This window comes from Motacilla alba, chromosome 6 (assembly GCF_015832195.1).
Source record: "Motacilla alba alba isolate MOTALB_02 chromosome 6, Motacilla_alba_V1.0_pri, whole genome shotgun sequence".
NCBI lineage: Eukaryota > Metazoa > Chordata > Aves > Passeriformes > Motacillidae > Motacilla > Motacilla alba.
Genome location: NC_052021.1, coordinates 31,739,269 through 31,752,306, shown reverse-complemented (window position 1 = coordinate 31,752,306; position 13,038 = coordinate 31,739,269). Strand labels below are relative to the sequence as shown.

Below are 13,038 nucleotides of genomic sequence, written 5' to 3'. Positions count from 1 at the left end.
AGGTCCACACACACACTAGCACTCCAGATTTGGATAAGCCAGGCCTGTTTTAAAGAGCTTAAGGCCAGGTCTAAACGGTTACAGATATCCTGATATCTGAACCAGAATGGTATGAGATCTGTGATCCACCATGTGGCAACTTCCACAGCGGGCAAACAGATTCCAGGCATTGGTGGAGTTGTAATTAAAACAGTAAGGAAAATGCATTAACATCTGGAAGACATAGGCAATATGACAAATTCAACCCAGCCTTGCTTGCTGAGAACAGATGCACAAAAGCACAAACATAAGGCACATACTGAAAAATAAGTCATGTGATTAAATGATGATTAAAAGGAGACCACCAGGCAGATGTGCCACGCAAAGAAAACCACTCCACAAGGGGAAGCAAAATGAGTCACTCACAAAAGTACTGTTGAATTCTTTTAATAACACTAGGAAAATATCATAGTATTAAAGTCCTGCACGGGATCCTCGGGAGGTTATTTGGGTTGGGATTCCTTTCGTGTTTATAAACCAAACTTTATTATTTCCCAATTTTGTTTTCTTTTAGGCTGACTACTCCTTTAAAATGGCATTTCCAGTTAAAACACAGCTAACCTATAAATACCTGAATGCCACAACACACATTGTGTGCGTGGGTTGTGTTTTGTTTAAGTCTTAGAGGAAATGACAGGAAATTTACTCAACACAGGGAAGCAAACGTCGATTCGTTAAGCGGGGGATGTAAAAGCCAGTAAAGAATACATTGCATACATAATACAGAAGGAAAAAAAATTATCATCTGGAGTATGTGAAATTACACTGATTTTGCACCTTAAACCTAGTAGAAGTTACTCTGTTGGCCAATACTAATCCACTGAACAAGCAGAATGTTGGTCAGAAGTCTAACGTTTTCCTGTACCAGCACAGAGAGAATATAAGCAGTCCATTGCTGTTAAAAGAAAACATGAAATCCAGCTCATGTTTCTGGTTAGGGGTCGATTTCCTCGGGAACCACTGTTAACATCACATCTTCGTTGCCCCTGCGCACGACCATGTGCAACGTACTGTCCTTTTTAATGATGTCACTGACATCACTGGCTGAGCTTATCGACTGTCCATTGATGCTAATAATCACATCGTTGTCCTTCAGGCCACCACTGAAAACACAAAGCAGCAATGGGTTATTATAATTGCAGTTTCATTATTAGGGGGGGAAAAAATAAAAGATGGCTGGGTTATTCCTATTTCCCACCCAGCAGCAGCTGTGCAGACATGGCAGCCATGAGAAAAGCAATCAGAATTTATGAAGCAGTGAAGGTTACAATGGGAGTGCAGAAACCTCGGATCTGATGGATGTACAAGTTTGATGAATCCCATATTTTGCTGCCTTCAAAGGAATTCGCTGTTGCAAACAGCAGTTCATTCTGCAATAAAGATCCTAGGTGTTGATATCTGTCTTCTAAAATAATTGCAACAAGGCAGATTCATTTGAGAGGGGAGATTTCCCAAGCTTTTGTTCCCGAATACACAGAGAAGCAACCCGAGTGGGACTGTGTGCTAATGAGGGATTTCAGCCCCTGTTCTCCTTGCAGAGCTTACTGGCAGCTACTTCACCCACCCTTCATGTTCTAAACCTGAGCAAAGTAACACAGGTAACTATCTAGTTTGGTCACCAAAAATCAGATGTGTCCTTCCTCTGCTGCCCATAGCAGCCAAAATCCCTTTTTCTGACCTCAAAATCTGAACCTTCCTGACTCAAAGCAAGACAGGGCAGAACCAGGGCTGTGTCTCTCCCCAGGCTGGCTGGAGCTGCTGCCAGCACCAAGAAATGGCTGGTGAGGGATGCCACAGACCACAACATCTTGCCCAGTCTTGCACAACGATCTGGCTCCAAGTTATGGAAAAATTAACCAAGACAGATCAGACATGATTCAACCCTTCACAAGCATAATCCTTCACAAAACCACAGACCACTCATCGGCCTCTTCCACCCACAGAGGGCCTGACATGAGTGTCTCCTGCAAGCAGGGTGCCCTTGGCCAATGTTTGCAACAAATCTGGTTGCCTACAGAAGGCATGGCTCAAAACATGTCCATGGAGGAAGCCATTGCATGATTTTTCATGCAGCCTCTCCATGTGACTCACAGCCAGGACGGGTCACTGCAGCTCTGCTCCTGTGCCCCACCAGCACATCTACACAGCACGTGCTGGACAGATCAGAAGGAAACCCCTGAGCCAGGGGACTGGGAATGGGGGAGAGCCAACATGGGCTGCATTTTAACTGCCAGGCCAGCCTTTGAATGGAGCACCTTGATTTGGGTCTCCCTTCACATTAGGTTACATTGCCTCACATTTCTTCTCCCTCTCCAAAGTCCCTCTCCCACTCCCTGCCATCACCCACACTCCTAAAATGGCTGTTCTGCACCTTCAGGCTGAACCTGAACACCAAGACAGCAACTCCAGCCCCACACAGAAGGAGCCAAATCATCCCTACACATTCCTTCACACTGCAGACACTCAGCAGTGCTCTGCCTGACGAGCACTGCCAGCAAGGATCAACTACAAACACAGCAGTAGTTCAGAGAGCACACTGGACAGCTACCACTGTTTATCTCACACCCAAATTGCCCAAAAAGACACCATCCAACCATCCTTGCAGTCTTCCTAAAAGGCAATGGATACCTGTCCCAAGCAGCTTCCTGCCTACGTGCCTTTGGTGCCACATAAGGCTCTTTGCTGCCACAAAGATTCACCCCTCTCTTAAACGATCCCTAGTTTCAGAAAATGAGCAAGGTTTCCCATTTCCTGCCCTGGATTACTGAGCAGTTTCCTATCAGGCAAACCCTGAGAGAAAAGTGTCTCCAGCAAAAGCCAACCAGACCAGTGCCAGTGACCACAGCCCAGCTGCCAGGCTTCAGCCAGACGTGGTACCAACCAGCAGGGCCAGCTTCTGAGCAAATTCTGAGTAATAGGAGCAAAAAAAGTCAGTTGACCAAACCCAAAAGCTCTTCCAGTAATGTGACTGCTGACAAAGCTCTCACATGGAATTGTGTCTGCTGCCAAGAGAGGATTTCAGCCCCAAGGTGTGCCAGGGGAGCTGGTGGGTTTGGCCAACACTGAGGTGGACATTTCTTTCAAAGTGGACCCAAAAACTTCTCAGTTGCTCTCCTGCAGTGACCAGCAGGGCCACAGAGAGTGTGCAGGAACAAAAGTCTTTATTCAGCACTGGCACTGGTACAGCAGATGCCTTGGAAGCAACTGCTGAGAAAAACGAAAAAGGAGTTTTCACACCCCCTGAATCCTTTCCCTTTGGGCCTGGAAGGCTGACAGGGCTTCCCTGCAATACCCTGCTACAGTTACAGTATTGCCCATCAGGGACCAGAATGAAACCACAAACCCATTTCCAGCAGACAACCTAATAGCAATCAGATGGTCATAAGCTTGTTAATTTGGCATAATGAAGAAAGCCAGTCAGGCAGGGAACAGTCTCCATCGCTACCCCCTTGAGTCAGTGGCAGTGGTTTTGAGAAAAAAGTACTTCAACCTACGCTTCAGCTGGTGTTTCTGGAATGACTTCAATGACATAGGCCCCAGAGACAACATCAGGGAAGTCTTTATGGCGATCCTTCAGCTCTCTAGCTTTGCTGAAAAATGAAGAAATAGCAAAAAAAATATTTTGTCAAGACAGGAAAAAACCCCCCCCACGCATTTGGCTGAAGTCACTTAACATGAGTTGAGGTGTTTTACACACATTGCTATGTCACTTCAGCATTCATTTTAACCCTTAGATGCATATTTCAGGAATTATTACTCTTTTTTTGCATGCATACAGCTTTTAATGTCTATTTCTGGTAAAGGCAACCATTTCAATAGATACAGACTATCAGAGTTCAAACATTTCAAAGCTTTAGAACTAGCAGATCTTAAAATCACTAAATGGTTTGGTTTGGAAGGGACCCATAAATCCCATCCAGTGCCACCCCTGCCAGGACACCTTCCACTGTCCCAGGCTGTTCCCAGCCCTGTCCAACATGGCCTTGGGAACTTCCAGGGATCCAGGGGCAGCCACAGCTGCTCTGGGTACCTCTGCCAGGGCCTGCCCACCCTCACAGGGAAGATTTTTTCCCAATATCTCATCTAAGATATTTGAAGCCATTCCCCCTTGTCCTGTCCCTCCAGGCTCTTTGTAAATAGTCCCTCCCCATCTTTCTGTCAGACTCCTTTCAGGTCCTGGAAGGTCACAATTAGGTCAAGCCCAAAGCTTCTCCATTCCAGGCTGAACAATCCCAATTCTCTCAGCCTTTCCTCATGGGAGAGGTGCTCAACCCTTCTGATCACCTTTGGGGCCTCCTCTGGACTGGCTCCAGCAGGTCCATGACCTTCCTGTGCTGGGAACCCCAGAGCTGGATGCAGAACTCCAGGTGGGGCCTCCTCAGAGCAGATTAGAGGGACAGAATCACCTCTTGCAATCCTGAACACCTAAAAACCCGCAACCCCTTCTGTTTCAATGCTTCAAGGCAAAACTTCTGGTTATTTTCCACAGGACATGGCATTACCTGCTCATGAGTCTCTTATAGTCAGAGCATGAATAAGCAAGTCCACACAAAAGCTTCATTTGACATGAAGTGAGTAGTTTAATGAAAATAACTTTATAGAAATGGAAGAACGCACGTAGCTGACGTAAGCCATGAAAAGATACAACAACATGGACATAACCCCAGGACAGAGCCACAGTCACCAGCTATTCTCTTCTGAAGCATTAAGGAGAAGAAAAAGCCAGGAGTTGTTTAAGAGCTAGCTCGTAGGAGAGCCTAGAGGAGAGTCCCACCAGGTGGCAGACGCAGAGGAGAAGGTGGCCAGGACTGGCTGGGTTTGTCACCAGAGAGAGAGGTTTGTCACCATGCACAGAGACACTCTGCTGGCTCCAACCTCCCGGCGCTGCTGCACGTCACCAGCTGGATCCAAATGCATGCAGAGCCCACGCTGGGGAAAGGTGAGGAGCCACCGTGCTTACTTACCTGGGGGTTAGTGACATCATTCGTATGCCAATGTATTTCTTTTTGGTTACAGCTCGTCCTGCAGAAAGGAAAACAGGCCGTGATCAGTTGCCCTGACCCAAAGAGCCTCGCAGGCTGCAGGCTTTCAAAACTTTGTCTTTCACTTGTTCAGACTCTCAGTATTTATATATATTTTTTTCTATTTTTTACCTGCTTGATGGTAGCACATGTTTAGTAGTTATGGATAACTTGAGAACTACTGTTCATGGTTAAATTTACGTTTTGGTTTTGTGTTTACTTAGAGGTGCATTTTTATTTTGATGGTCTGAGGTATTATGGGTTTATTGAGTTAGGAATAATTTTTTTTTTTGGGGTTTTTAATTTAGGTCCATTTTTGCCACTCTTATTTTTGCTGTTTGGTTCATTTGCTTATTGTTTTGGTGCTTTTTATTAGTTTTATTTTTGGGGATATGGGAATTTATATGGCAGGCTTTTACAAGTAGTTTTTTTCATTTTGGTAGTGATGTTTTTTTACTCTTCAGCAGCTTAAACTGTGTTTGTTTTTTTTTTAACACTGCAAGTTAGCTTTTTTTTTTACTTTTTTAGCCATTCTTACAGAGTGTTGGCTACTATTTATGAATTAGTGTAGAGGTAGAGTTCTGGCTACTTTTTTTTTTAAAATCTCAATGCCAGCCAGGCTGTTGGCTTTCTGGTTTATCACTGTTTTCACAGAATGGTTTGGGTTGGATGGGACCTTAAAGGTCACTTATTTCCATCCCCCTGCCATGGGCAGCGATGCCACCCACTAGACCAGGTTATTTTCTGGTTTTCCCCTTCCCAAGTACAGTACCTTTAGCTTGTCTGTCATGGGATTCAGTTAGGAACTTCTTTATTTTATCGGATGGGATAGCAAATGAGATGCCTGCTGTAACTTTTAATGTGTTAATTCCAATGACTTCACCATCCTGGAGGGAAAAAAAAAAAAAAGAAAGTCATTACTAGCAAATATGGAACACCTCAAAGAGAAATGGATCATTTCTTCCAAGCAGTCACAAAGACAAATTCACATTTTGTAGCTGGTCTTCCATTTTCTACATTTGAAGCGTAATTTTTTGAGTCTATTGATAAAACATTACTTAGGAATTTTGGAAAATCAATGTGATTATTCATCTTGCTGCAGAAGAGATCAAAACTGGGCAATTCTCATGCTTGCAGCAGATGAGCAACACATTCTGCAGCTATTCTGCGTTTACTTTAGCAAGCACCACATAAAGCATGGCACCAACTGCTCCTGAGCCACTATTACATAATAACATAAAGAAAAATACAGTTTGCCAAAATGAAAAGTTTTCCTGGCAATATAACTCCAAGAGCTTTGGATGAAACACCTCTGATGTCATCTCTGTTGAAACCTCGGCAGTTTCATTCTCTGGTTCATCCCGGACAAAAACTCTAACTACAGGTGTTTTTAAGTGGAGATTAAGTGGGGCTGAATGTGTGCTGTGAATTGGGTGGGAAAAAAAAAATGCCAAATCTCCTCCAAGGCAGAAACTCTGAGTAGTTCTGAGTTTCAGTCTGTGCCATGCCTCCTGAGGACTCTACCCCATGTACCCTCAGGAGACCTGAGAGCTCTCACACAGTTTTGCAACCTGCTTCAGTTCATTCTACAGTATTGGCAAATAAACCCTAATATCCTGAAAATATGTGTATTTTTTTTTTTTTGGTGTGATTCAAAATGAAAGGGTAGATACGTTTTAGAAATATTTAACTGAGTTTCTGTGTGAAAAGAAAATAATTGCCAGCTGCAGGGTAAACAGCAAGGGCAAGCACCTCACTGTAAATAAAATGTGTTTTTCACTTTTTGCAAGGCTTGAGCAAAAAAAACATTACACTTGTTTGAAACTATGCAAACCATAAACATCCTAAATATTGAAATCCAAATGTAGCTTTTTGCCAACATAAACACAGACAACTGATTAGTAAGAAGCATGTGAATTTTGTGTAGTCAGCCAGATATCGAAAGCTGCAAATCCCACATCTGGTGGGGGGGAGTTTGCTTTTTTTTTGTTGGTTTGGGTGGGGTATTTTGTTTGTTTGTTTTTTGCTTTTTTTATTAAACAGCAATAATCTTGACACTGAGCAAACTTAGAGAAAACTCTTACCAGATTTACTAGGGGTCCTCCAGAGTTCCCATACTGAAAATAAACATAAGTTAAGAACACAGTTTAGTATTTACATCCTAATTTGTTGCAAGCAAAAATAGAAAAGAAATTTTGTCAATATTTCTGTAGTACTGCTTCCATTGTCTATTAAACACAGGCAATAGAACAGTCTTAAACAGCAAACCCATAAACCACACTTTAACATCACCCATTTTAGCTGAGCTTTGCAAATACTCAGTTTTTCTTCTCCTGCCAGAGTAAGTTAAGAAAGCCAAGGTTTTCCTTTTGTTTTCTTAGTGCCACACTAGAAACTGAGAAGATTTTAGGGCAGCTCTGGGAGCTGTTAGTGAAGATTTCTTACAAGGCCAAGATCTGAAGTACAAAAACTATTGTTTTGCCTTAATGCAGAAACAAACTTGAACCCTTAAACGAAGCCTGGCTTCTCTTTCAGAAAACAAGATGTATTTCGAAAAGATATTTATTTGCCAGAGAATATTGCCTCCTCCCTTGCAATCTGCAAGGATTTTGAAGTGAAGGCAGATATTGTGCCTGGCGTGGCTCCTTGGGGGGGTTTCTAAGTAACAACCAAGTGCTGCTGCGCTGCAGATGTCCAGATTTACAGGGAGAGAAATGCTCCCTGCTCCCAAGAAGAGCATCACAGGAGGGATTTCTGCTGGAGAGAGGTCAGGGCTGAGGGCAGCAGCTCAGAGGGGACGTACATTGATGATGGCATCTGTCTGGATGTAGTCCATGTCGGAGTTGCGGAGCCCCAGCTCCTTCCCCCCGCGCTGCGTGGTGCTGACAATGCCCGTGGTCACCGTGTTCTGCAGGGAAAAGGGACTTCCAATGGCCACCACAAACTCCCCTGGCCTCAGGTCTGCAGACTGACCAAGCAGAAGAACTGGCAATTTACCCTGCAAAAAAAAAAGAAAATTCAAATGTTAAAAAGACACTGCTCCGCTGGCAGAACAAACGTTACGGAAGGATGAATACATTCACAGGGTAGAGGAAAAGAGAGAGGCTTTTATCCCTCAGGGATCTTGTTTGTTCTGTTTTCTTTGAGTATTTGGTGTGTGGGTTGGTACAGAAACATCCAGTGTGGGCTCTTTACACTGGAGAGCTTTTTCCACAACAGGTACCCATTAAATCAAGAACAATTAAAAGACCAAAGGAATATTTATGCTCTGCTGTACAAAGCAAACATCTGATGATACAAGAAAGGACCCACTTCCAACATTTCTTGAAATGATTAGCAAACAGCTGCTGAAGTAAAAATATGATATTGTTTGAGAGTGAACACTGAAGAATCATGAAAGCAACAGCCCAAGAGTTTAAAGCATGCATGTGTACAGTTAAAAGTATTTATATTCTCACAAGAGACCAGCTAATGATTCATCTTACTTGCTTTTAATGAAGTATCTCTTCTAAATAATTATATTGCCTCCTACATACAGTGATGTTTTCCTCTGAAGATGTTAGGATTTAAGGACCTGATGTGATTTTTCTCTTATGACAGTAGAAGATACCATTATACTTTCCTTTCAAGATCTTATCTCTAAACATATTAAATATCACATAGTTGAAGACATTCCCACTAAAACATTCTTAAAATCCAGCAAACACTGCATTGTACAGCAATTAAAAATAAAAAAGGGAGGGAAGGTTGGATCCACACACCCTTGCCAATAAATCAAGGGGGTTCTGAAACAGATCATACTTCAAATAAATACTTTTATTTTATTCATCACCTGCCTGTACAGTACCCACTGAGTGCCATTTCTCCCTTTCTTCACACTTTTAAAAGTTAATGTCTACACTTACAGTGATGTGACATGGTTTTAAATATTTTTGTTTTATCTGTTGTCTGAATCATCCTGACCCTCCTAAAGTAATTTAACCATGTATTTAACCATGTGTTTAACTAGACTATTGTCTAGGTAAATACATGGTTAGTTGTCTAACCGTGTATTTAACGAACCTTGTATGTCACTAGACTATTTCTATATAGCAGCAATGAACCTGGACATGTATAAGAGCAGGTTTAGACTTAAGGATTTGGAGGATTAGGTTACTGAACCCAAAAATCAAAACAGAGTTCTGGAGGCATTTATCTTTTGCTTGGCAAAGCTAACTTGAACCTAGCTTCCTCCAAGCTTGACCTACTTCAAGTTTTGGCAAAAAAGGAAAATATTACATGTTTTATTTGGAAACTCATTGCTGGCTCTGAAGGGGTTTCGTTACCAGCAGTTTGAAAGCCTGACTCAATAAGTCATCCATAGGGACAAAAATTCAGTGTTATAAACTAACCCAAATTCCCATCACTTTGTATTTTTCACCTACAGTTTATTTCAAATATCCTAAGATGCAGACAATGCCTGCAAAGTAGGAAGCAAAACATAATGGCATCAGTTATCACTATGTGCTATTGCTAACACAGAAGTTGTGGTTCTGATGTTTAACAAGACTGGTCTTGTGTATCCTTTATCCAGCTTTGTTACAATCCCACCAGGGAAGTTTTACTCAGATGAGCAGATTGTTTCCATAAAATTCATTGCCAGCTCCCAGACATGGTAAGATGCTTTATGGAAAATTATCTTTCAGCCTCCAGAGAGCAAGAAAATAATTAAACCAACTGCTTGTTCAACAGAGGGAGCTGGAAGAGCAACAGAATAGGCAGCACAGAAAGAAGAAAGCATTTCCATGTCTATTTGCATTCAGAGGAAAGTTATCACAACCAGCAGTGCCCTACTAATTCATAATAATGATAAAATGCAGCCCTTATCAGTGCCCCAGCCACAGATAAACCCAGCTGGGGCTTAGTGCTGGGAAGGATCCAGCAGCTCTGCCCAGCTTCCCCATCAGCACTGCAGAGGAGCAGCAGCAGCATCCCAGGGCAGCCCCTGCTCCAGGCACAGCCCTGGCTCCAGGGGATGTGTCCAGCCAGGGGAGCCAGGCATTGTGATCAGCTAACACAAACAGCCCCATACGGGTAATGTTTGGACACAGGAGCACCCTGGCCCTTCCTCCTCTCACCAGATGCTATTGAGCTTACGTAGCACGTGTTTGCAAGATGTCATTGGTCAGAACCAGCATCTTCTTTTGGCACTGCTTCTCCTTCTTTAAAAAAAAACATACCAAAAAACAACAAAACCCACACACACAAAAGGCAAAAAGTGGCTTTTGTTTGTATCCCAGTGCACTGAACACAGATACTTTGCAGAGAAAGGGGACATTTATCAGCAAATGAAACAGAAACAAGCAAAAGAAAACAGAATACTTTTTATGTTTCATTACCAGAAAAAAAAAAAAGGCTGGTCGTGTACAAAGTTAAAATATTTATACAAAGTTCCTGAGTTGTAACAACAGTCACAAAGCCAAAATTGCATCTGGCAGCAGAGAGAAAGTACAGGAACGGCCTGTGACTAATACAATTCTGATTGTGCTGAGTTTTCAGGGCTGTGCCCATACTAGCCAGGCTTCAGTTCAAACTCTGATGCTGTATGGATTGGCTGCAGGTCACCCCTGTGATTCAACATGCCTTCTGGAAAGTCTGGCTAACCTTTCCCTTGCTAGAAACAAAAATCCATTGCAAAAACCTCCTGGTCCTGCACACGTTATGAAACACAGCTTTGGAAAACCTGTCCTCTATTCCTTGTGATTTCCTGGAGTGGGGCAGAGCTGACACACTGACAGCTCTGCATGTAAATGTATTGGTGCCCCTACAAAACAATGCCATGAAGAATTGGTTATGATTAATATATGTGTTGTCATGGCTGCACATTTGGGGGGTTCTCTAAAATACCTTAAAACATTGCCACACTCACTGTTAAATTTTCCGTTATAAAAAAAAAACCCAAACCAAACTCAAATATTTATTTACATTGTACGCGTGGTTTTGAAATGAAACCAGTAAAACCAGTAAAAAACCTATCAAAATCCCATGGTGGAGTGGCAAAAACATCCTTCTGCAGTGGCCAGGAGGAGCCCTGGCAGTGCTGTAACCAGGATCGTGTCAGAACACCCTCTCTGTGCCCTCACACCCTGCCGCTGGCAAGCTCATCCCGAGGAATTAAGGAATCCTGGTGAACTGAGTGTGAGTTCAGGGCTCTTAATAACTATACTTAATAAATGTGCATTCTTCAATCTTTACATAATGTCTGATGGCTGTCAGGATGACATAAGCACCGCTCCAACTCGTGATTCTCCTGCTTTAACCACAGATTTGCCACTGCAGTTAATTAAAAGTGCCAGGCAAAGGACCATGCCTTGCAGCAGAAGCAGCAGGGAGCCAGGAACACCCAAACCCAGCTCCCCAGTGACTCACTGCACGGCCTTGGGCAACATATAATACCTTTTCTACCCCTGTCTTTTCTAACTCTTCCTTTGATGAGGCCTTGGGGCTCTGCTGGATCCGTGTTTACTCAATAAAACAAATCTGCAGGCAGGCATTCTGCGAGCACACAGAAATAGGACTAAACATGCAAACCCCTAAGTGGCACATGACTCACTGTTTACACCCAGCCAGAGAAGGAGCCATTAATTAGGGTTAATATTTTAAGCCTTTCGCATCCCGAAGGGCTTCAGACGTTTTTATATATGGATTTGACTCAAAACCCTGGGTAAACACAACTCCCACGACATGGAGAGCTGCACAGCACCACAAGAAATGGCTCCAGCCAACAATAGGACACAGCTATTGTGGCACAAGAGGAGAGGAGAGGTAGAGGTCAGCATCATCATCAGCCAGAGGGACTCAGAGAAACGTGGAATCATTTAGGTTGGAAAAGATCTCTGAGATTATGGAGTCCAACCACTAACCAAGTACTGCCAAGGCCACCACTAACCCATGTCCCCCAAGTGCTGCATCCACATGGCTTTTATATCCTTCCAGGAATGGGGAATTCAGCACTTGATGAAGAAATTTGTCCCAATATCCACCCTGAGCTGCCCTGGCCCAGCCTGAGGCCGTTCCCTCTCCTCCTGTCCCTGTTCCCTGGAGCACAGCCCGACTTCCCCAGCTGTCTCCTCCTGGCAGGAGCTGTGCAGAGCCACAAGGTCCCCCCTGAGTCTCCTTTTCTCCAGGCTGAGCCCCTTCTCAGCTCCCTCAGCCCCTCCTGGGGCTCCAGACCCTTCCCCAGCTCAGTTCTCTTCCCTGGACATGCTCCAGCCCCTCCATGTCCTTCTTACAGCTCAGGGCCCAAAACAGACCCCATGATTCAAGGTGCAGCCCCAGCAGGGCCAGCACAGATGTTCACCTGGTGTCCTTTACCAGCACAACTTGAGTCAGATAAAATGAGTGAAATCTGGACAAAACAGCTCCAAAACTAAGAGAGGAGAAAGCACAAAACCACCAACCAGGCACAGCCACTGCCACGGAGAAATGGAAACCAAGAGACAGCCATAAAAAGGAGGTGTTTTGGTTTGAACTTTTTCATCCATGAAATAAGTGAATGTGTCTCCACGCTGGCACAGAAAGCAAGTAAATCCCTCCTCTGTTCTGTAATCCCCTTCATTTGTGGATGGAAAGTCAGGAATTTGCAGGAAGCACTTTGCAGTTCAATAAACGGATGAAGAGGAGACAAAAGTTCTGAGTTCAGTTTGTGTTAACCAGCGACAGATCTCCTTCATGCTTCTTATTTTTAGGTGGGAAAGGCACAGATGCTGGTATGGAACAGTAATTCAGCAATGAGTGTAACTCTGGCAAAACATGTAACTGTCCTGGGAATTGCATTTCTGTTCTGACTAATTCAACTTTCAGAATATGTTAAGGCAAAATAAAAACACCAGTCATGAGCACATAAAAATATAGAATATTATCTACAATCTAGAAACTGCTTGACAGAGAGTCAAAGAAAACAAAAAACCGGGGCTGAACACATTACAAGCCTCCAAAA

The 13,038-nt window shown here is 43.4% G+C and overlaps 1 protein-coding gene and 1 long non-coding RNA gene across 2 annotated transcripts in view; one reads left to right on the top strand and one right to left on the bottom strand.

The window, feature by feature from the left end:
* Positions 1-410: 410 nt before the first annotated feature.
* HTRA1 (HtrA serine peptidase 1) overlaps positions 411-13,038 on the bottom strand; it is a 32,341-nt gene continuing 19,713 nt past the window's right edge. Inside the window, 6 exon segments of the mRNA XM_038140314.1 lie at positions 411-1,142; positions 3,534-3,629; positions 5,004-5,061; positions 5,833-5,947; positions 7,145-7,177; positions 7,864-8,058. Of these exon segments, the coding sequence (XP_037996242.1) occupies positions 974-1,142; positions 3,534-3,629; positions 5,004-5,061; positions 5,833-5,947; positions 7,145-7,177; positions 7,864-8,058 (666 nt within the window). The 3' untranslated portion in view covers positions 411-973.
* LOC119702368 lies at positions 4,513-5,914 on the top strand. The gene is made up of 2 exons (XR_005257339.1): positions 4,513-5,058; positions 5,830-5,914. It is a non-coding gene; the product is annotated as an uncharacterized LOC119702368 (long non-coding RNA).